General features: G+C 39.0%; 1 protein-coding gene across 1 annotated transcript in view; it reads right to left on the bottom strand.

The window, feature by feature from the left end:
• Positions 1 to 25,606, bottom strand: part of CACNA2D3 (calcium voltage-gated channel auxiliary subunit alpha2delta 3) — a gene marked incomplete at both ends in the record, with an annotated part of 817,125 nt that overhangs the window by 34,474 nt on the left and 757,045 nt on the right. The window contains one exon of the mRNA XM_079795466.1: positions 23,786 to 23,897. Within this exon, the coding sequence (XP_079651592.1) occupies positions 23,786 to 23,897 (112 nt within the window). The remainder of the gene's footprint in view (positions 1 to 23,785; positions 23,898 to 25,606) is intronic.

The raw sequence follows: 25,606 nt of genomic DNA, 5'->3' as shown, positions 1-25,606 counted from the left end.
CACAAAACCAAACAACCCGTTTTTACAAAAATAGGCAAAGGAACTAAATACACACTTTTTGAAAGAATACATACAGATATATGGCTAACAGGTACATGAAAAGGCACTCGATATCACTAATCAGGGAAATGCAGAAAATAGGGCATTCTATAGAACAAATAACCTCCTAGTTAAAGGCAATGTGTATAATTCATTTCGTTCTGCTTCAAACAAACCAAAAATGAAAACACTTGGAGACATTTGGGGAATTGTGAATATACTAGTAGATAGGGTATAAGAGAATATGCAGAAATTTCTGTTAATCTTGCAGGGTGTGATGATGGTGATTAAAATTTTTTTTGAAGTCCTTATCTGTTAGAGATGGACTCTAAACTATTTACAGATTGAAAAATATGGCCCAGCCGGTGTGGCTCAGTGGTTAAGCATTGACCCATGACATGAACCAGGAGGTCAGGGTTTGATGCCTGGTCAGCACACATGCCCAGGTTTCGTGTTCAATCCCCAGTGGCAGGGGGTGGGGCCGGGGGTGCAGGAGGCAGCTGATAATGATTCTCATCACTGATGTTTCTCTCTCTCTCCCTCTCTTTTGCTCTCTCTAAAATCAATCAATCAATCAGCCAAAATATATGCTGTCAGGGATCTGCATTAATATGCTCTAGGAAAATAATAATAGTACCACTATTAATGATTTCATAATTATAGGAAGAATGTAGATGGGGTTAATATGAGACAAGTTTGGTAAAATGTTGACAATTGTGGAAGATGTGTCATAGGCACCTGAGTTCATTATACTATTGTTCTTAATATTTTGTATGTTTATTGCATTACCATAAAAAAGTTAAAAATGAATCTTTTATAGTCTATTAAAAGATCAAAAAGAAATTTATGTGTCAAGTTTTTCTCTGAATTCTGACCCTTTTTATATATTTTCCCTTTAGTCGATTTCCAAATGATCACCTGTGATAGATAAAAGAGTACCACAGTAGAGCAGGCTCGGGCGTGTTCTGAGAACGAACATTATTGCAAAGGTCTGACCACTGTTCTTTGGATCCTAAGGAAGAAGAAATGAGCCCTTATACTTCTTTTAAGTTTCTCTGTGGTTCTATTTTTAAGAAATGTATTGGGAATGTGCTAGAAGAATCTTCTGTATAGCCAACATGTCCTTCCTGTTGTTTTTTTTAACTGAACAGATGAGGGTAGCAACTCTAATTCACATACCCAGTCAGACAGTTGATGACTCCCTTCTCTATGGCACAAGGCTCTAGTCTAGTCTGTCCAACTAAACTTCCTAGCTAAATAAATGCACCTATAGATTAATATTTACATACTTAGTATATCTATACCTATATAGATAGACATAAGTATAGGGATAGATATAGATATAGGTATAGATATAGATGTAGTATAGAGATAGAGATAGAGATAGAGATAGAGATAGAGATAGAGATAGAGATAGATAGAGATAGAGATATACAGATAATTATGGATATATCCAGTATCCTGGCTCCTTCATTTATCTTAGCATTATGTCCAAGGCATTTAATAGCTTATAAATATCTCAAGAGTCATGATTGACTTCTCATTCAATCTGTAATTGAAATTATTAGCCTAACAGAATGATTCTCAAGACGGGTATTATGAAACTATTCTGCCAAATATTGATGAATGTTTGGTGAATTTCTGGTTAAAATGAGCTCAACACGCTTGTTTATCACAGGACTTCCCAGAAACTTTAACAGGTTAAAATGAATTCTAACTTTCTAAGAGGAATGAGGAATAAAAGCCTTTTCTATTTGTGAATTCATATTAATCTATTCATATACCACATTTCATATCTGTGAATATTCTCAAACACACGCAGCACTTAATTTTATGCCTATAGATGTATATTCATATATCCACACATAACATTTTATTGAATTCTTATTGATGGATATTCGCATGTGCATATACAGCATCTCATGCCATACCTGTGACTACATCTTCATGCAGCACTTCTCAAACTCAGTGGACAGACATGGCCTCAAGAAACCCAAGCTATGTCTCCAGCATGAAAATTTTACAATGAAAAGTGGTAACTGGTATGTTCACCTTAATAACGTAAGGGGGACAAAAATAAAAGTTTTAAAATAAAATGAACACACTCAAGGACCTTCTCATGCATTTTCCTCTGTTTCTTCTAGGTAGCATGACCAAATTTTTCCAACATGAACATAATTGAGTTGCTTGAGGTTTTCATGTCTATTTGGACAAAACAGCCAGACTTTGAGAAGCAACTACCTCAATATGGATGTTAGTGAGAGGGAAGGAGAGTCTTAGAAATTAGGCAAAACAGGTTGTTATGGGGATGCAATGACTCCTCAGGAAATTCATGCAACTAGATTACAAGCTTAAAGGCAAGATCCCAATTTATATGTTTTTTTAATGCCTGGTGCTTACCACTATGTCTGTCACCACAGGTGTGTACAGGGAACACATTATTTCATAAATAAATGCATTCAATAAAGTGTACTTCTTAAAAATATGTTTTTATTGCTTTCAGAGAGAGGAAGTGAGAGGGAGAGAGAAACAGAAACATCAATGATGAGAATCATCAATTGGCTACCTCCTGCACGTCCCTACAAAGGATCAAGCCTGAAACCCAGGCATGTGCCCTGACTGGGTATCGAACAGCGATCTCCTGGTTCATGGGTCAAAGCTCAACCACTGAGCCACACCAGGTGGGCAAAATATATTTACTTTGATTGAAAAACAGTATGGTGGTAACTTATAGTGTTTTTTTTTTTAATGTTTAATGCTAGAATAAAAAAGACTACTTCAGAGGAGGAAAGTGACATTGCAAAGGACGATTTATAGAAAGAAAAGAAGCACACTGAACTGAGAGGGGAAATCTCTCCCATGATGCACTGAGCAGTTCATTTGTCTCCTCCTTCAAAAATCAAGGTAGGGAACCTGGAGAAATCCTCCCCCCCCCCCCCCCCCCCCCGTTTACTTTCTCCCTTTCTAAATTAAAGGTGATAACTGACTGCCTGCATCCTGGCTTTGGTCTGTAGTGGGCACACCCTCCTGCAGGGAGGTATTACCTGTTTTCTCCAAGATCCTAGGACGCGAGTTCTGAAATGCTTCCTCCCCAAAGAGCCACTAACAGTTTCTGTCCAGGTCTTCCCGAAGCCCTGCTTCACAGCTCATTTATGATTACTCATCCCTTTGTAACTGTCACTCATTTTCCATAAACTCAACTTTAAACACTAGGTTGGCCATCTTTCTCCGAGCCGGGTGCATTTATAACAACACCTTCAACACCCAATGGTGGGACATCATTACAATCATCTTCTGAATCTTTGGGGAGGCTGAGTTGCCGATGAAACTTTTGGCATTACTTTACCCTTGGTTAATTTTAATTTTTTTCCCCTTAGTTATTTCTGGCTTCTTCCTAGTTTATGCCAATAAGAAAAAAAGTGAGAGAATCAAGCTTTTGGCAATGAAGTCCAGGAAAGTACTGTCACTTCCTATTGTATTATATCCTTGGAGATCCTGCAGAAGTCTCCCAGCCTGGCTGTTCATCAGAAACACCTGGGGAACTTGGCCAAAACACAGATTCCCAGAACCAACCCCTGGAGACCAGGAATCAGTTGGTCCAGGGCGAGGCCCAGGAACATACATTTCTACAAGGACCCCAGATGATGCTGATGAGTGTCCTCCTGTGTTTGAGAACTACTGATAAATATTCTGAAAGAGAAAAAAAAAATGTAGAAAATGACATCACTTTAAAAAGTGAAAAGTAAAATCCCTTTGCTCCTGGTGACCATCTTAAAAATAAATCACAAGGGGATAGTCTAATAATATCAAGATAGGAGATATTCACAGGATGGCTAACTGGCTTATTATGTGCTTAATAGTCTAAGCAAATGGTCTCATGAAACTTCCCACAGGTACAGATGCCCCCAGAAGAACAGCCATCATTTTGATCTTGTCCAATTCTGCTTTTTAAAACAACTTGAGACCACTGTTGAGGAAACAGCTGATGGAATTGTTGTATTTACAACAGCCAAGTTAAGTGGAGAATTGGAGCTAATGTACATTCAATGCCTTTCCCTTGACTAATCTCCATCACTGGGGCCAGTATATTTTAATCTCTACTCTAGCCCATGAATTATTAGGTTCTTATCTGAATTTATCTATTCATATAACATGCAGAGGCAAAGTTTGAAAGCATTTCTAGAATTATCCTAAATATTAACCATTCAACTCTCCTTTTCTAGTTTGCAGTCTCCAAACACAGAAAACAAGGTTGCATATTATGTGTTTTGCCTCCTTTCCCAAAAACCATTTCTGTTTTTAGAGCGTGATAGGCATGCATTTGAAGCCAGAGCTTTTTATAATGGAGCAATGACATAAGAATAGATGAATAGGCCAGTCAGGAAATGGCTGGAATCAATAGCATTAGCATAATTCATTTGAGAGATTTACTGTAGACTGAAGTAAGCATTCTGGAACCCACAGGCCTGCTCTGAGAACTGTGTGACTTTTTATATACGCTGAGCACTTCATCCTGTTTTAATCAGGGTTCATTAATCCCAACAATTTTTCATGTTGCTTTAATTTTCCTGATTAGTTGTACTTATAGCCATGCTCACACATTCAAAAACTGTTTCTGAAGCTCATTTTTCTGTGACCCCTCAACACGCCTGTGTAATGTCATTTTAATGTTGCTTATTATTAACTTGAAATAATTAACTTGGCACCCTGCTAGAAGTCAATACCTTTTCTTAAAACTGGACTTAAGAACAATAATGTAAGGAGATTTATAAATAATTACTAACAAAAGCATTAAATGTATAAACCTGTCTATCACTGCTGAATTTCCTATTTTTCTTACATCTTAGGCTAAATTACAAACAGGCATCTCACATCACCTTAACATGAGAAATAGCAGCTCACACCACTTGCACTTCCACTCTCAGTCGGCACTGTATTTTCCTGGGGAAGCTGGTCAGGAAAATCAATTTCTACCTACTATCTTCTGTACCTGTAAGTCATTTCTTATGCCCACAAATGAGCAACATAGAAAGGAATCAAAAGAAAAATCAACATTTAATATCTATACTGTGTAACTAACCCTTATCAAGATTCATCTTAATAAAGAATCGTTCCCAACTATTTTACTTATCGGAACAGATACTAAAAATATCATTGCATGGATACACAGCTTTAGGAGTATGATGGCATTTCTTATATAGCAAATATTACAAACAGCTTAATTGAGGTTAAAGAAACAAGGAAATATGCATACTGTGTGGTTATTTTTTTATGTTTATTTGTTGATTAGAGAGAGAGAAACATTGATGTGAGAGAGAATAGAAAACACTGATTGGTCACCTTCTATACATGCCTGACTAGGGATTGAACCTGCCACCTTTGAGTGTATAGTACAATGCTCCAACCAACTGAGCCACACTGGCCAGCGCTATTGTTTCAGTTATTTATGCATCCACTGGTTGATTCTGAGCTACCTGGCCAGGGCCCTGTGTGGTTATTTTTAAAAATTATGTTGTGGAAATATTTAAGGGCAATGAAATATGCTTATGACATTTCAAGTTAAAAGAGGGCATATTATAAAACAACATTTATAATATTGTGCCAATTTTGAAAAACAAAATAGAAAACAAGAATGGAAGCAAATACACCGAATTTCATCAGTAGTTTTACTTCCAGATATAAATGGTAGAGACTGTAGATAATTGTCTACCATTTTCATAATAGCCATTTATTAACTTTATAATGAAAAAAAATAGTTATAATAAACTATGCTTCTAATGAAATAAATAGGAAAATAGTTTTCTTATTACATTAGGTCAATATAAAAGTCTAAATCCTTAAAAAAAGAGACTAACAACAGAAGAGAAAAATGGAGAAAGCTATAATTAGAGAGTACACCAAAAGAGAAATAAATATCAAACATAATATATTTAACCTCAGTCATGAAAAGAAAAGTTAAGACAACAATGATTTTCCATTTTTCATCTACCAGATTGGCAAAGGGCAAAACATTCTGGTAAGACATTGTATTTGTAAGAGTAGAACTATCATATATTCTCATAAATTTGTAGAAGATCAAATCAATTTAATATCTCCAGAACATATATTGGTAGCCTCTGTCAATATTAAAAACATGCATACCTTTTGGCCCATCAATTCTTCCAGCAATTTATCATATGCATAAATTACACATTACACAAGGATATTAACTTCTATTTTGTTTCAAGTAGCCAACATTTTGGAACAACAAAAGTCCAATTTGTGTTAAATGAAAACATCCTCCAAAATGGAATTGCAGGTAAAAAAAAATATATATATATATATTTAAATATATATATATAAAAATATATTTAAATATATATATATATATATATATATATATATATATATATATAAAATATATATATATATATATGCAAACCTATATAATATGTGAATATAGTCTCAGATATATCAAGTGTGTATAGTATGCTATCATTTCTGTAAAAAAAAAAAAAGTGGTGAAACATTCAATGGACCTGTGTGCTTATATTTGCATAAGGCATCCCTGGGGACTCGACTAGGACTGGACACAAGCTCTGTCCCTCTGGAGAAGTTGCAGGATCATGGGTGGGGGGAGAATAAGTTCTCATTATATATTCTTATGTACTAAGCATTCAAGTTATTTACCATGTTTGTGTACCAGTATATAATACAGGGTGGGGCAAGAGTAGGTTTACAGATGTTCCAATGGAAAATAATACAATAATTAATAGATAATAATCTAAGAATAAGCTCTCTGTTTCGTGTACTCACAACTGTAAGTCTCTTTTTGTCCCATCCTGTATTTATTTATGTATTGCTTTCCTTAGCTGATAGTTATTTAAAAATTATTGGCTATGCCAGAGAAGCAGAGACAGATTCCTGAATGGCAGGCTGCCTGCTGGGCCTGGATCTGGCATCAGCAGCTCCTTCCCTCTGGGGCCTCAGACAAGTCTCCCCCTTCCAGGGACCACCTTCTCTTTTCCTAAGGAAAATCACTAAGTTCTCTTTCGGCTCTTGGGAATCGGAGCTTCTAGTTGTTTTCAAAACAGATACTTGTTTTCAAATATCACACTAAATAGCAGGTGTCTCAGCTACTAGAATTACACACACACACCCTCCCCTGTGGCTCACACTTTACAAGGTTATGATTCTCTTGGGAAACTTTGCCTCAATCAACAATTTCCTGACCACTATTTTATATACAAGGCCCTATGTTAAGCGCTAGGAATATAGGAATTAAACATGACATGTCCCCATCTACAAAGAATTCAATATCTGACTCTGACTCCCCCACCCCCCCACCCCCGCCCCCAGCTATTGAGTAACAGCTAAATGCCAGATGTTGGAAGAAGCCTTTTTTATAATTGTACCTTGTGATGCGCACATCAACCCAACCCCCTGCAGGTACTATTAGCATCTTCTTTTTACAGTCAAGCAGTTGACAACTAGGAGGAGTAAGTCTCTTACAGGCAAAGATGGCCCAATGAGGAAGTGATGGCATTGAGAATGCAAACCTAGGTTCATATGACACCAAAGCCAGAACTGCTTTTAGCCACTGTTCCAGCCTATTTCATCTGCTTGAGTGAGGGAAGAAGACAAGTAAACAGATGCTTAATCTGAGGCTGCCAGAGAACCCCCTAGCAGGTCTGATAGACATTTGCACGAAACTGACAATCAGGAAGTGCATGGCTCTTGCCAAACTGGATGTTTGTACATATCTTCCTATAGGTCAAGTGAATAGCGGAATTGTCAGTTTCCAAAGCAAACCCTGATGGTGAGATGAACCCAGTCTGATGTGTGGCTACATAGGTGACTTGGTATCATGACAGAGAAGCATTTAACTGATGCCACAGGAATTTGACCAGGTTTCAGAGTCAGGCAGACCTTGACCCAATTCAGATCATGCACTTGGTAGCTCTGGTCAAGGGACTGAACTCCTTCGAGCCTCAGGTTCCTACGTGGTGAATGCAGATGAATTGAAAAACATGGAAAGAAAAATAAATGTGGAGATAGACATGAAGTTCTTGGTAAAAAGTAGGCATTCAATAAATGGATATCACAGATGAATTCTCACATAAGCTTGGAGTCACCAAAAATAACCCAAGGTTGCAGGGGCAACCTACTTCAATAGAAATGGAATCACTCATGAAAAATATAATTGGTTTTCTAAAAGTCAGTGTGGCAGTCACTGTGGCCTCTGATACGATGATTCAAGCCTGAGAATTTCTCCCACATCCTTCTCACTTTGATCATGCACACCTTTAATTACTGTGGATCATGGGTGACTCTGATCCTCATTTCGTACCCTCTCCACCCATTTTTCTTCCAAATGCACAAAGACCTTGGTCATTAGCCAGTAGCCGATGAGTTTGTTAAGGTTCCTGGGCTACGTCTTCCTAGGCATGAAAACTATATTGAGATTTAATGCCTGCCTCTACCCTAGGTTGCCAAGGGGATTCTTGTCAAGATCCTGAGTTATCCTAAAAAGGTGGGAGTGGAGGTCACCTGAAGAAAAAGAGAAACTCCAGATCCCAAAGAAATGCTGATCATTAAAAAATGAATTTCCTTCTTGAGCATACAAAATGCCCCATGAAAAAGTGGTCTGTGTCTAGAGATTTTATGTCTATATTCAATATGCTGCATTTCAAGCAGCATTCTGCTTTGATCCTTTGAGCTCCTTTAATACATCAGATGGGTTTTTAATACCCATAGGAATACAGGAACTCTTTCCAAGCTAAACAAATGGAGGGCAAGCTGGAGAGTTAATAAACACACATCTATAGGGTTTTGGCAACTTGCTAAGCCACTTCAGGTGCAGCCCAGGGCAGCCCAAGGGAGGAACACAGACTGCTCTTTGAGGTAGGGATGGTGGGCGTCGCAGCACAAACAGCCATTGGGACGAAGACAATACACCGCAGAAATGCAGCTAGCAAACGTCAATAGTGTGGGTACAGCTCTCACCCCTCCACTCCACATGCAAATAAACATTCTAAAAATAGTCCTGGGTTCTGCTGGTCCCCTACCCTCCAGCATGGAAGAGGAAAGCCTCCCTGGGTTGTGAGCCCAGCCAAACTTACTTGTGCTCCCACCCTGCTTTCCCACACATTAAGAAATGTACAAATGGGAAATTGTTTGTGAGACTAATTCATGGCAGGTAGAGACCTGCCTAGTCATTATAGACATGCGCCCCTCTCATTTTGCATCATGGACTCGTGAGGGAAAACAGTAATTTACAACATTTCCTGTACTAAAACCTCTCCAAACACTGCTTATCAAAGGGCCTGTAAAGATAGCAACACTCACACAACAACGGCCATTCTATGTGGAACCTCAAAGTGGTAATCATCCTTGCTTCTAGAAATAAGGGCCCTGTTTCCCCCTGAGCATCTAAGAAAGAGAATCAGGGAAGTCCCGTCTCCCGTAAAGCGCTCCATTGATCCATTGGACTGAGATTGAGAATTGGTCCAAAAGTCAAAAGGTTTTCATCCCAATTATTCTCACACTTTTGGACTACATTTTCGCCTCTGACACTATTTCAACAGCTCAAAACAAAACTCCTAAGATAAGCGTTTACCTTTCCTTGCCTGTTTTAGCCGCCACAAACATACAGCCCTAACTAGGTTGTTCACTGGAAGAGCACAGAATTATTCAAACCTAGTTCCGGATCCATAATATAAAAAGGATGTAACCTGGATGCGTGGCATGTCCTGAATGTTACAGGACACGTAGTTGAAAAGCTTTTAAATTTGATAGTCATATTTTAAATGTTTTGTCATGGAAAGAAATCACTTCTAGCATCCAGTCGTTATTCCTACCACTTCCGAGATGCAGAACAGGAAGCAACAACATAGAGGAAGAAGGAGGCTGTTTCCCCCACTGCATGGGCGTGACACGGTGTAACTTGATTTGGGTGACCCACTGCTCTGCCATCACCAGCCACCATCACAAGGTGCAAGTGAGTGAACGACACCAATGGGAACCCCGGAGGAGAATAAACGCACAGCCCTCACTCTCCAAAAGGAAGAATTTGAACCTTGGTGTTAATCTTATCGGAGAGTGGAAAGTCGAGTTGTTTAAAAGTGAACTAAGCCCATTTGAAAGGGCCAATGATTATTTCATGGGAAATTGAATCATATTTATTTACATGTTTTAAACAAGATTGAGTACAGTAGTTTGGCAAGAATCTATGGAGCAGGAGATACAAAAATATTTCAACAAATTAGCGTATACTTGCAAATTAAGTGGTTAAAAACTGTTACATTTTAACGCCTACAAATTATATTATTCATGACATGAATGTACACCCACTGGCAAACTCTGTATGTAATTTGCGTAATAAAGTATCTGATCACTGTTAAATGTGCAGTCCCTAATTTAGAATTCCAATTTTTTTTTTTTTTTTATGAACCAACAGCTCAAGTAGAGCCAGGAAGTGGTAAAAATCCAAGATCTACTTTATCTAGGACAGTTTCCTTGGAGCAGAACACCTCACCAATTACTTTTCCTGATTGAAACCATTAGTTTTACCTTCCAGGCTAAGAAATCTTGCAGAGGGGACTGAATGGAGTCCTGTGGTTTTCTTACATCCCAGTCAACATAGATGGGTTTGTGAATTGTGCTCTATAAAAATAACTCCCATTTCTCAAGCATTTACTCTGTGCTGGGCACTGTGCTAAGTACGAGAATTATACTTTTTTTTTAACCCACATATAGATCTTATGAGACAGGTATTATGTCCCCTGCAGAGATGAGCAGACTCAAACCCAAAATGTTGGAATAGCTGGTTAAAATCTTTGCACTGTCATCCTAGCCAGTTTGGCTCAGTGGATAGAGAGTCGGCCTGTGGACCTAAGGGTCCCAGGTTCGATTCCGGTCAAGGGCATGTAACTCGGTTACAGGCTCCTCCCCGGTTTGGGCCCTGGTCTGGGCACATGTGTGAAGCAACCAATGGATGTGTTTCTCTCACATCAATATTTCTCTCTTTCTCTCTGTCTTTCCCTCTCTCTCCCACTCTCCCTAAAACAACCAATGGAAAAATATCCTCAGGTGAGGATTTAAAAAAAAAAAAAAATCTTTGTACTGTCAAGTGTGGTAATCCAGAGCCCACCCTCTCAGCCTTTACTCAAGGAAGACACCGTGTCCCCACTGCTCAGTGGGTCCATTTTCCAGGTCGTTTCCAGAAGGCCCACTTGGTAAGAACACCTGCAGGGCATTGCCGAGAACAGTCTGAAGACTTGTGGTAAATGGCCCACCCAGCGTGAGACCTCAACAGGAAACTGGAGTAGTTTGTAGGAAAATGGAATCCCTGAACTATGGTTCTCTGAACTGGAGCCCACGAAATATGTCAACACAGCTTCGAGACCAATTACTTTCTTTCCGCTTAGCGGGTAAATGAAAGGCGCGTGGGGAGAAGTGATGAGAGAAGAGAAGTGGAGCCACAGCTTTGGGGGCTTCCAGAAAGATGAGCAAAACTTGTGTTCAGATCCCAAAGTGAAACTGATGGCAACATAATTCATGTGAAAAGTGATGAGTGATACTACCAAAAAAAGAGACACACTAAGAAAACCCACGGATTTGTCTTAGAAATTAATATCTTGTCTGCGTTGAAATGTGACAAGATTTTTAAAGCTCTGGCATTGCACATGTTATACATTTGATTGATTGGTTAAAATATTTTTTTCTTAATTGGCTATAAGTATTTAACTCAGTGATTGATTTTCATTCCAAAGAAACATTTGTAGACCCTTTTCTCAGCCGAGGTTGAAGGGGTATCAAGAACAAGAGTAATGTATTTGAAAATAGTAAAACATTAAATTACATTCTTTTTAGATATCCAGTTTTGGTAACTTGTTGACAGTCACAAATGCCCAGAAAATATGGGCTGAGTTGTTTTTGATTGCTGTTTGAATAACAGATTAATTTAATAATCAGTGGGATATTGAATGACGAAAATGATTGGTTAAACCAGCCAAGCCACCAACCCTAATGACATTCTTATGTAAATTCTTATTTTCTTTTAGGCTCCTGCATTCTTAATGAACCCTATATTTTTGAAAATCCTTTTTTAAACATTGCATACTGTCCCTCTGTTATAATATATCTTTCCATAATATAGTCAGATAAATGTCCACTTTTTGGAGTTGCCAATTTAAAGGTTTCTATTTAGAGCCCCTGAGTCACCTCTTGATGTATTTTCCACAGAAAACCATCAAGGAATTCTGGAAATAGGACACAGAAATGGAGTTGGGAGCAGCTAGTCTTCAAAGATCATTGGAGACCAAGAAGACTTTGACTATACGCTAGAACCACATGACACGGTTTCCTGAATTCTAGCCAGGTGTTCAGGCACCCAGGCCATCAGACTCCTCTAGGAGATGGGAAGACTGTTAAGGGCCGTCCAAGAGCACAGAGACTGTTCCCATGGGAAGCGGTTCTCTGGTTGGCCATCGCTTGTGGAGGAAAGTAATCGCTGCCTTGAGGATGGTTTGTAATGGCCATCGCTTTGTATGTTCCATTGCGGGAGGCGAGATGTTTTTCTTTGAAAGAGATCTTAGTGCGTAATTTCTGAAATACTATAATTTTCACCAAACTCAGTTTCCAACTCACTCCTAGCCAAATGCTGTAGAACTGTGTTATTTTTGAATGTCACTGCCCCTGGCCTGAAGTTACCTACAAAGTTAGTCAGAAATTAGTAATTGTCTTAGAGAACTAATTCTGCAATGGTTGACAAATTTCTACCAGATTCAGATGTAAAGGATGCAAATTTGGATTTCTGGTTTCTATCAAACATAATGGCTGTTATATTGAAAAATCAACTGGCCATTGAGAAGAGGGAGATGACAAAATCAGTATTTTTCTCCTTACCATACTGTATTTTAAGCATACAAAGGTCACACGAAATGCAAAATGTTATCTTCATAAATACTTTGCCAAATACTCAGATATATTTTCTAGTAAATTTATTTCATAAAATGGAGCAAAGGAAAAACAGAAAGGGATATGCAAAAGACAAGAAGCAGAGGGCTCCATCCTTCTCAAGCCTCCAAAGAGACTATTTGTTATATCCTAGTGTCCGGTATCTGATAGGCAATCGAGAAATATTCACTGAAGGCTTCCAATCAAGATATTGGAGTAGGTAAATACTTTGCTTTCCTCCTCTCAAGACCACAACAAACTTACAACTAAACTACTGAACAAGCATCATTTGAAAGTCACCTGAAGTCTAGCTGAACAGAAGTCCTATAACTAAGAATATACAGAAGAAACCATATTAAGATTGGTAGGAAGGGCAGAGATAAGGAATAAGCTAGTCCCAAACCCACGTATGGTGATTAAAAATCAGGAGGGAGCCTAACAGCAGTAGTTTAGTGGTTAAGCACTGAGCTATGAACCAGGAGGTAAAGGTTAAATTCCCAGTCAGGACATATGCCTGGGTTGGGAGCTCGAACCCCAGTGTGGGGTGTGCAGGAGGCAGCCGATCAATGATTCTCTCTCATCATTGGTGTTTCTATCTCTCTCTCCCTCTTCCTTCCTCTCTGACATCAATAAAAATATATTTTTTAAAAAAATCAGAAGCGATATCTCAGCTCTTGAGGTCCCCCCTGAGGAGCTTGGGGACCCAGCCCCACACCAGGTCCTCCAGCCTAGGGGTCCAGTGCTGGGAAGAGAAGTCTCCATAACTTCTGGCTGTGAAAACCAACGGGGATTGTGACTGAGATGTAGAACTGCTGGAGTCAAAAGTGTTCCTTTTAAAGAGCCAGTGACAAACTTACTTGGACTCACTTGCTTTGAGTTCCAGCAATGGGACAGCAGGTCTAAAGGTGCCAAGGACAACCAGGAGAAACTGAATTGTCTGACATCAGGGGAAGGATTGGAGAGGCAGCTTTCTCCCAGACAGAAGTGCAGACAGCTGCCATTGCTCCTTTGCTGAGCCCTCTCGCCACCCAGCCTGCACAGGTGTGCACCATATCTGAGTCTCTGTCAACCTGGCTAACACCATTCACCCCTCCCTGCTGATTCCCTGAGGCCCTTCCCCACCCAACTTGCAGGCCAACCCAAGACACTGCCAGTACCTTTGCCATACAAATGGCCTCTCTGGCTCATGCTTCAGAATTTCCTAAACTCTCTCAAAGGCTCACAAACCCCAAACAAGCAGCATCTTGCCTTGGGATGCCCTGTACCTCTTGCTAAGCAATCCCAAACCCAGCACAAGTAGAAATATCTGCAGGTCACTTTGAAGCTCAAAGTGGCTCCAGGAGGGGCACAGGCAGTGGCTGACCTTAACCTGCACCAGTGCTCCTCCCAAGAGGCCCCAGACCAACATATCCAGTGGCCAGCTACAGACCACACCAGAGCACCACCCAACCACCTCCACAAACTACACACCCAAACGGCAGACTTGGTTGGTACAGAGCCCCACCAAAGTGAATCCTGTTCCATAGAGTGAGCCTCTATACAACAGCTTCTCCACTACAGTCACAGCTAGTCCTTACACCCAATCAGCCTGAGGGTCAGTCCCTCCCATTGACATACCAAGAGAAATCAAGTCTTTTACAATAGGAAGGCACACACAACTCATACAAGAGACACACCTGGAGTACCTGGCTCAGGTGACCAGGGAGACTGTATCACTGGGTCCCACAGAACACCTACTACATAAGGCCACTTTAACAAGAGCAGGAGATGTAGTAGCTCTACTTAATACATAGAAAAAAACACAAGGAGGTGGTTAAAATGAGGAAACAAAGGACATTTCCCAAATAAAAGAACAGAATAAAACTCCAGAAAAAGAACTAAACAACATGGAGACAATCTACCAGATGCAGAGTTCAAAACACTGGTTATAAGAATGCTCAGTGAACTCAGTGAGTACCTCTAGAGAGATAGGAAACATAAAAATGAACATGTAAAACATAAAAAAGAACCAGTTAAAATATAGAATACTAGAGGCCCGGTGCACGAAATTTGTGCATGGGCGTGTGTGTGTCCCTCAGCCCAGCCTGCACCCTCTCCAATCTGGGACATCCTTCTCACAATCCAGGACTGCTGGCTCCCAACTGCTCACCTGCCTGCCTTCCTGATTGCCCCTAACCGCTTCTGCCTGCCAGCCTGATCACCCCCTAACCACTCCTCTGCCAGCCTGATTGATGCCTAACTACTCCCCTGCTAGCCTGTTTGCCCCTAACTGCCCTCCCCTGCAGGCCTGGTCACCCCTAACTGCCCTCCCCTGCAGGCCTGGTCCCCCCCAACTGCTCTCCCCTGCAGGCCTGGGTCCCCCGCAACTGCCCTTCCCTGCAGGCTCAGTTGCCCCCAACTTCCCTCCTCTGCCGGCCAGGTACCCCTAACTGCCCTCCTCTGCAGGCTTGATCGCCCCCTACTGACCTCCCCTGGTGGCCTGATTGCCCACAACTGCCCTCCCTTGCAGGCCTGGTCCCTCTCAACTGCCCTCCCCTGCTGGCCATCTTGTGGCGGCCATCTTGTGTCCACATGTGGGCAGCCATCTTGTGTGTTGGAGTGATGGTCAATTTGCATATTACTCTTTTATTAGATAGGATAATAATTAAAATGAAGATACATCAGAGGGAATCAACAATAGATTAGATAAAGCAGAAAATCAAATCAGCACTCAGAAAACAAGGTAGCAGAAAACATCTAGTCAGAACAGTAAAAAGAAAAAAGAATACAAAAAATGAAAATAGTTTAAGGGGTCTCTGGGGCAATTTCAAATTTAACAACATTCACATCATAGGGTACCAGAAGGAGAAAAAAGAGAGCAAGAAATGACAAATTTTTTGAAGAAATAATGATGGAAAACTTCCCTAACCCAGTGGTTGGCAAACAGCAGCTCATGAGCCACATGTGAGCCGCAGTTTGCTGCTCTGTTGACTAATGAGTGCCGACCACTGTCATATACTACCCTTTACCTCTCTGCACACAATATTCCACAATTGCCTAATCCTCACAGCTTCCAACTACATGGTAACATTTAGTCTAGTCCAGTGGTCAGCAAACTCATTAGTCAACAGAGCGGCAAACCGCGGCTGGTGAGCCCGTGGCTCGCGAGCCCCAGTTTGCCGACCACTGCCCTAACCTGATGAATAATATAGCCATACAAATCCAGGAAGCACAGAAAGTCCCCAACAAGATGAACCCAAAGAGGTCCACACCAAGACATGGTTAAAATGCAAAGGGCAATGCAGAGAATCTTAAAAGCAGCAAGAGTAAAGCAGTTAGTTATCTACAAGGGAGCACCCATAAGACAGTCAGCTGATTGCTCAGCATAATCTTTCCAGGCCAGAGGGATTGGCCAGAAATACTCAAAGTGATAAAAAGCAAAGCTATCATTCAGAATTAAAGGTCAGATAAAGAACTTCCAGACATCAAAAAGCTAAAGGATTTCATCACCACCAAACTAGCATTATGAGAAATGTTAAAGGGACTTCTTTAAGAAAAGGAAAAAGAAAGATTAAAAAAAAAAAAAAACATGAATAATTGCCTGGCCAGATAGCTCAGTCAGTTAGAGCAGTGTCTAGATACACCAAAGTTGTGGGTTTAATCTCTGGTCAGGACACATACAGGAAGAAACTAATGTATGCATGAGTTAATGGAACAACAAATCAATGTTTCTCACTCTCTCTCTTTCTCTCCCTTCCTCTCTCTAAAATCAATAAATGAAAATTTAAAAAATATGTGGATAATAAAATGGGAATAACAATGTGTCTATCAATAACTACTTTAAATGTAAATGGTTTAAATGCTCTAATCAAAAGACACAGGGAGTCTGAATGGATAAGAAAACAAAACCCTTACATATCTGTCTATAAGAGACTCACTGTAGATAGAAAGACACACACAGACTGAAAGCAAAGGGACAAAAAAGATAATTCATGAAAATGAAACAAAAAAATAATAAGCTAGGGTAGCAATACTTATATCAGACAAAATAGACTTTAACACAAAAGCTATAACAAAAGATAAGAGGACCTAGTAATACCACTTCTGGGCATTTATCTTATTAAACCCAAAACACTAATTCAAACAGACAGATGAATCCACATGTTCCTTGCAGCATTATTTACAATAGCCAAGATGTGGAAGCAACCTGAGTGTCCATCAATAGATGAATTTGTGCATATATACAATGGAATATTACTCAGCCATAAAAAATATCTTTCCATCTGCAACAGCATGGGTGGATCCTTGCTAAGTGAAATAAGTCAGACAGACAAAGACAAATACCATACGTTTCACTTATATATAGAATCTCTAACACAAAATAAAGAAAACAGAATCAAACTCATAGACACAGAGAATATTTTGATGGTTGCCAGATGGGAGGGAATTGGAGGATGGGTGAAAAGGGGGAAGGGATCAAGAAATACAAACTGATAGTTACAAGATAGTTGTGGGGATGTAAAGTATAGCATTGAACATAGTCAATGATATTGTAGTACCTATGTGTAGTGCCAGGTGAGTGTTAAACTTATTGAGGTGATCACTTTGTAAGCTATATAACTGTCTAATTATATGTTGTACACCTGAAGCTAATATTATATTGTATGTCAGCTGTAAATGAAAAATAAAAAATCATTTATAAAACCAGTAATGTTCACCGAAGTCCTAAAGTATGTTTAATTTTTTTCCTAAGGCCCTATCTTGTTTTCCAAGTGAACTCCTTAGAAACCTCCCTCCATCAATCATATATCAGCTCTCCTATCTTATTCACTAAATTGCCATCTCACAAGTTGACATTAGAAACAGGTAAAACCAACTGTGATGTAAGAAATCAAGAGAGTGGTTATCTTATTGGCAGGTGGGGCTGTACCTAGAAGGGGGCAGGCGGGGGCTGCAGGGGGGCTTGACTATTCTTTCAGTTCTTAGCCTGAGTGAGTGTACGTTATATAGATGTGTCCACCTTGTGAAAGCTCATCAAGCTGCAAACATGTGGTTTGTACACTTTTCTGTATGTGCTAAATGTCAATAAAGAGCTTATTTAAAAAGAAAGGGAAAGCACAGTCCCTTCTCCTCTCCCCACTCAGACCCCTGAGCCTTTGTTGTTTTGCTTCTGTAGTATCTGACTGAGCTGCTGGGTGGTGGTCTGGAGGTAAAGCTTGGAAAGGACAATCCTTCAAAGCCTGTAGTGTCTTCTCCCTGGGGCCAGCAGCACGTGGTAGCAGGCCTCACTCAACTCCCCAGCCTCCTGGGAGTCTTCAAGCCGGCGTGGAATTCTAGGTCTGAGACAGGCTGGTCATGGTGGTGCAAACACCTTCAACATCACCTTTCTATCATGGTCATCCTTGCACTGCCCAAGGCTCCAGCGGTTTCTGGCCACAGCAGGAATGCAGCAACCTCCCACTGAATGACAGGTAGTCTTCTCATTAGTATGAAATCATTAGGTCACTTCTTTTAATTAAACTGCACCCATGTCAGTTTCTAATTACAAGTCAACAAGGAAACCTGTGACTTGCCCTAATAGTTATCTATCTTGGTTTATTTGTTTTCTCATTTAGAATGGAAATAAGAAACCTAACAATCCACTCAATATGATCACCTATCATTCACTAAGAGACACTGGCCACCTGATGGAGTTTGTAGCTATGATGACTGGGGATATGATATCCATCTTACAACAAGACTATGCTATGCTTACTATTATTATGGCCCAAGTTTCCCAGGAGAAGCTGAGATCCAGAGCAGTTAGATTCTTGCTGGAGGTCACACAGTCAGCAAGGCTAGCGTTGGACTCACACTCGGATCCCACCGCTCCTGCACTAAAGAACTCTACCTCCGTGCTTGCTGTGGCTGCTCTCAGAAGTCCGTGGTGGGAAAGAAACTGTGACATGGCGGTTTGGCAAGTGTGGAAGCCATTCTGCTCTAAACACTTCGACATGCAGGATGAAATAGTAAAACTAAAAATGCATGTTTAAATACAAAAAAAAAAAAATACTTACAAGATAAGATACTAAAAGCCCAACTTGTACATTTATAGCTAAGTGGTGTTGTCTGGGGCTCTGCTATTAGCATGAGAAATCAAACGTTATGCCTAAAGTACATGCTGCTTAGGAAAAATATTTACTGTAATTATATGATGCACAAACTCCTAAATACAGAAGCTTACATAACAACGATTCCCAGGCACAGTCAATATCAATAGGATACATGATTGAAGCCCAGATATAAACCTCTGATGAAGAGAAACTCAAGCTCTATTCTGTTCCCACAATAATAATAATTAATAGTAAAGATCAGTTTACAGTAAAAAATGACAAAACACATGGGCAAAAATCTGCCATTAAAGAAAGCAGACACAAGAAGCAAGAGACTGGTGCCCTAAAAGTTTAAACTGCTAAAATAACCTTAAAAGTTCTTTATAATTAAGTATAGGAAATTTAATAATAAGACTCTATATAAAAGAATACACAGATTTTTAAAAGAAGCAAATAAACCCTCTAGAATAAAAGGAAAGACATCTATATTAAAACCTCAATGCATTCTCTAAGCAGCAGACTAGACACAATCAAAAGGAAATTAATGAACTCTAATATAAGCTGAAGGACATTATCCAGGATAAAGCACATAAAAAACAGAAATGAATTTATATCTGGACATACTTCAGTGAAACTTCAGAAGATTAAAGAGAGGGTAACGCCTTAAAAGCCATCAGAGAGGGGAAAACCTGCCTATTTATAAAGGTGCAAACTAAAAGTCAGAAGACAATGGAATAGTATCTTTAAAAATTTCAATTTAGATAGTATAAAGTTAAATTATCTCTGCAGAGTACCTATGAAATGAGGTGTTTTAGACAAAGAATGAGAGAATGTATCACTCCCAGAACATTCTTGGAAAAAACTTCCAAAATACTGTAAAACAAAAAAAAGCAATGGCAAAAAGAAAAAAGCAATGGTGAGTAAACAAATTGGTAAACATTCTATTGGAAGAAGAAGAAAGAGGAGGGCAAAGATAAAGAATGAAGAATAGAGAACATATAAAATGGAAATAAATCCAGACTTAACTCTACTAACAATAGACAGGTATTTGAAATCCAGATATATTCTATTTATAAGACAAATCCTAATGCAAAATGACAAAAAAAATAATAATTGAAAATGGAGGGAAGGGGGTGGGAAATATGCCTAGGAAATGTTACCAAAAGGAAAACTACTATGCCTATACTATTAGCAAACGAAATAGACATTAAAGCATAAAGCACTTTCATACAGAAGGCTTTACATAATGATAAAAGGAATGATTTATTAGAAAGCTGTACCAATCCTGAACAGAGATGTCCATGGCAACGCTGCTTCAAAATATAGAAAGCAAAATGAATTGAATGACATGAATGAGTTAAAAAATCCCTCAGTCTGGTAAGAGATTAATTGCCATCTAAAACAGACACTCCCTAAATATTGAATGTAAACTCTAATTGAAAACAATTAAAATATAAAACAAAATAGACACCATTTAAAAAACTTTGAAACAAAGTAATACATTTGAGCCAATAGTTACTTATTAATTTATTAATCCCTGTACCCAGCTATTAGAGAATGAAACTTGATTTCAAAAATACATAGATAAGTACTAGAATACAAAGCAAGTCTCCACACATACTCAAAAACATGTGTTATACAGATCACAATGCCATTTAATTAGACATCAATAATGATAAAAAGCCTCAAATCCCACATATTAGGAAATCTTAAAACTATTTAAAAATTTATAGATAAAACATTGTGAAAATTATAACATTGCTGGAGTTAAATAATAATGAAAGCCTTATATTAAATTTATGGAGATAAACTGGAATGCAGAAAGAAATTATATATATTTGGATGAAGCTGATAAAAGTAGGCAGCAAACACAAAATGTTAGAAGAAAAACAAACAAACAGAGTTAAACTCCCAAAACACAGAAGAAAGGTAATAATACAGATAAGAAGCAAAATAAATAAAATAAAAATTCAAAGAAACAACAGAAAGAATCAAACAATCTAAATGATTGTTCTTAGAAAAGAGAAACAAAACATGAAACATGGGGCGGGTGGGACTTTAGCAAGAAAGAGTGAGAGAAGAGGAGAAAAGTGGGAAGGGGAGAGAGGAAAGAGAAGGAGGGAGAGAGAAAGAGATTGATTTAAAAGGGGGCAAAATCAGCAATAAGATAGCATTTTTAATCAAACGATAATACTATGACCAAATGCATGCAATAACCTTGGAAAGTGAGATGAAATAGGCAATTTTCTAAGAAATATAATCACCAAAGTCATTTAAAAAAGAAACAGAAATTCCAGAGAGATAGCTAACCACTAAAGAAACAAATGCAGTAGTTGAAAATGTACTCACACAAAAACAGACAAACAAAAACCCATCAGTCACTGATAGTTTCATGAGTTTTACCAAACCTACCAGAAAATGATAACTTGGTCTTACACAAAATGTTAAGATATTCGAGAGGTAAAATTCTCCAAGTAACTTTGTGACGATAAATGAAGGTAAGAGCAAAGCCAAATGACAGTACAAGAAAGGAAAAGTGTAGCCTGCTCTCCTTTTTGAGCACAGATGCAGCTCACCATCTAATATGAGCAGATGAATCTTGAAATATGGTGTTGGTTTTTGTAATCCTGACAATGAAAGTCCATCATGGGAAAGCAAGTACATTTTCACATTCGACAACCCATCTACTATTAAAGATATTTATGGCATATATGTGTCATGATTGAAAAAAAATTTAACTGTAATCCATGTAAGTCAACATATTAAAAATTAAAATTATTTTAGTAATGTATGTAGAATTTTTAAAATAAAATTCAACATCCATTCAAGTTTCAAGTAATAATGCCAGCAGCACCAAACACTCTTGAAGAGGTCTTTTTTAACTTAGTAAATGGTTAACTACCAAAAACCTACAGTAATTTGGGAATGGATAACAGTTGTAGGTGCACAACATTGTGAGTTACTTAATGCACTTGAATTGTACATTTAAAAACAGCTACAATGGTAAACTTTATATTATTTTTATTTTACTACAACTTTAAAAACCCTGTAGCAAACATTATACTTAACATGGATTATTAGGAGCAATTCCTTTAAATTAGGAATAAGACATGGTCACCTACTCTCATTGCTTCTATGTATCAGAATTCCGGTGTAATAAAACAAGTAATTAAGTATAATGATTAGGAAGAAAAATTTTCACAAGCGATATTACTGTCTATGCAGAGAGCCCAAGAAAATCAATACACAAACTGTCAGCTCTTAAACAGCATCTAGTAATTTGTGGGATATAAGATACTCAATGTGCAGAAATCAGTGATATCCTCATATGCTAGCAATTATCAATTAGAAAATGTAGTTTCAAAATGTACTATTTATGTTAGCAAGAAAAACTATAAGCTCTCTAAGTATAAATCTAACATAAAATTATAAAACTGTATTGAAAGGCATAGAAAGACATAAATAAGTAGATATATTTAGTTTATAAGGGGAAAGGAAGGTCCAATATAAAAGATAGCAATTATCTTCAAATAAATATATAACAGCAAATTTAATTGAAACTCTAGCATAAGTCATGGAAATTAATGAGCTGATTCCAAAATTAATATGAAAGAGTAAAGAGGGAAGAATAGCCAAGACGACTATGAAGAAGAATAATGAAATGATATTTGTTCTAAATAACAAGCCATATTATAAAGCCATAATAATTAAAGAGACAGGGTGCTGACAGAGGTATTGACAAACCATAAAACCTGGACCAGATCTGCATATAGATGGGAATTCAGCCCATGGCACAGGTGTTATAATAAATCTATTGGAAAATAAAGACTATTCAATATAAAGTGCTGGTTACAAAGCCAAGTACATAGAAAAGACCAAACTAGACTCTACCTCATGCCCCTATTCATCCCCTCTCTCTCTCTCTCTCTCCCCCCACCAGGGGGTTTAAAGTCCTAAATGTGAAAGGCAGCCCTTTACAAGCATGCAGAATAAAAATACGTGAGAATAGCATTATAACATTTTTGAAACAAGGTACAAAATAGAGAAATAATAGAAGAAAGAATAAATTAGACTACAATAAAATAAAAGTGAAAGAAAATTTCTGTTCATCTAAGGGCATCCATAAATGTGAAGAGCCAGACCCAGGAATAGGAAGACATATACAAACCATATAACTGAAAAAAAAAAAAAAAAAAAAAGGTTTCCAAAACATAGAAAGAAAACCCAAATCAGTATGAATACATTCACCACCCAACAGAGAACTGCCAGTAGAAACACAGGAATGAAAAGGTAAGGAACCCCCAAATGACCAATAAAGCTGTTTCAAAAACAGGCCCACCGTATTAGTAATCAGAAAAACCCATAGTGAACCACCAAGTATCACTTTCAATCCATCAGACTTCAGTGAATCTGAAGATTCTGTGCTTTCGGTAAAGACACCTGGAACAGGTCGCCGAAATTGCCAACTGTCAATTGGGGAAACACCAATTAGGACTTCTTCCAACCATCAACAAACAGAACTAAAACCTCCCATATTCCAGGATGCATTCTGAATGCCTCCCAAACTCTCAGCGACCTTTCTAATAAAACCAACGGATGTTTCTTCCAAGCTGATGGAAATACTTCCTCACACAAGAGGGCAGCCATGTTTCCCTCTCTGTCTGGGGAATCCTGGGCATGCCCCTCGCATCAGCCCATCTGGGGAAGTTCTCACTGAGCAGAGGTGGGGGGCTTACTTGGAGCAGTCTTCACAAGCAATGTTCCCTGAGGTCTCCTTGATGGTGCGCTCAGAGACAAACGCTGGGTACTCAGTATCACAAGGCTCCAGGGTCTGTTTCAATTTCTGGGCTGTAGGGATAGGAAAAAAAAGGGGGGGGGGGAAGAGATAAGGAACACAAGGCACAGGCTTTATTGTGACTGGCATCCCATAGGAACTCAGAATGCTGCTCTGCTCCCACTGCTCTGCGAGTTTTCTAGGCACAGCATAATGCATTATTTTCTAATTAGTCCAGTGATTTCATCTGCCAAGCAACTCTATAAGCTATAATTCTTCAAGCAGTTGCGTTGGCCTGATCAGCTATCATTTATGCATCATAAGAATTCTACTTTCTGGGACAACATCAGTCAACTGAACTCAGCCTTACTTGAACTTAGCAACAAACACATATGCATATCTAAATAAAGGTCTAAAATATAAGTTACACCATATTATTAGGGGTGAGACCAAGGTCATGATACAATTGCATGGTTTTATTACAGAAACAAAATTGAAATATGGACTAGTAAAATACGTAATGCCTTTGAACCAAAGCCATGAGCCTAATCCTACTATTATGAAGTGCCTTGTCCAGTAATACAGCACTAAATAACCCTGTACGTAAATGAGTACATAGTAGGCACTTGGTGAAGGCCTTGTGGTTGATTAAATTATCTAAGAAAGTTATGTCCAGTGGGCAAGTGCCCAAACCTCTCTAAGTCTCAACTTTTTAAATATGTTAGTTGGGGATAATATAGGTTTCTATCAGAGGTTGATGTGAGAAGTAAATAAATAATATGTGTGGAGTATTTAGTGCAGTACCTGGAACATCATGAATGCTAGGTAAGTGTCAGTTAATTATAATAGTAGTAACAGTGAATAATAATAACAAAACAATGCTAGCATTCGAGTGAGGCCATTGTGATATTAAAATAAGGATGACAGAATTTACAACAGCCAAGATATGTAAGCAACTAGCAACTGAAGTGTCCATCAATATATGAATGGATAAAGAAGTGGTGCATATATACAATGGAATATGATTCAGCTATAAAAAAGGAGGAAATCTTGCCATCTGCAACAACAGGGATAGACCTCGAGGGTATTATGCTGAGTGAAATAAGTCAGACAGACAAATGCCAGATGACTTCACTTAGGTGGGATCCACAAAACAAAATAAACGAATAAGCAGAACAGAAACAGACTCCTAGATACAGAGAACATTTTGACACTTGCCAGAGAGGGGAAGAGATTTGGGAGGATGGCAAAAATGGTGAAGGAATTTGGAAGTACAAATTGATAGCTACAGAATAATCATGGGATGTAGAATACGGCATAGGGAATATAGTCAATAATATTGTAATAACTATGTATGGCGTCCAATGGGTACTAGATTTATCAGGGTGATGACTTCATCTATATATATAAAACCCTAATAAGCAAATAGACCAAACGGCAGAACAACCAAACAACTGGTTGCTATGATGTGTGCTGACCACCTGGGGGTGTGTGCAGAACATGGTGGGTGTTGGCAGCAGAGCACGGAACATGGCGGGCATCGGCCGCTGCAGGATGGTGGAGCAGGTGAGTGGGGGTACCAAACCAAGGCGGGGCTCCAGAGTCACTGCTTGCACCCGCTGCTAGTGATGGCCCCGTTCACACCCACTGCCAGTGCTGGCCCCACTGGCACCCGCAGCCGGTGCCAGAGCTGCCACTCGCACCTGTTGCTGGTGCCCGATGCCGGTCCCGATCTCTTGGCACCATCAGTGGGTGCAAGCGGCAGCTGCCGGCCCCGATCACC

This window comes from Cnephaeus nilssonii (genome assembly GCF_951640355.1).
Source record: "Cnephaeus nilssonii genome assembly, chromosome: 17".
NCBI lineage: Eukaryota > Metazoa > Chordata > Mammalia > Chiroptera > Vespertilionidae > Cnephaeus > Cnephaeus nilssonii.
Note: the sequence above shows the minus strand (reverse complement) of the source record. Positions and strands in the feature narration are given on the sequence as shown.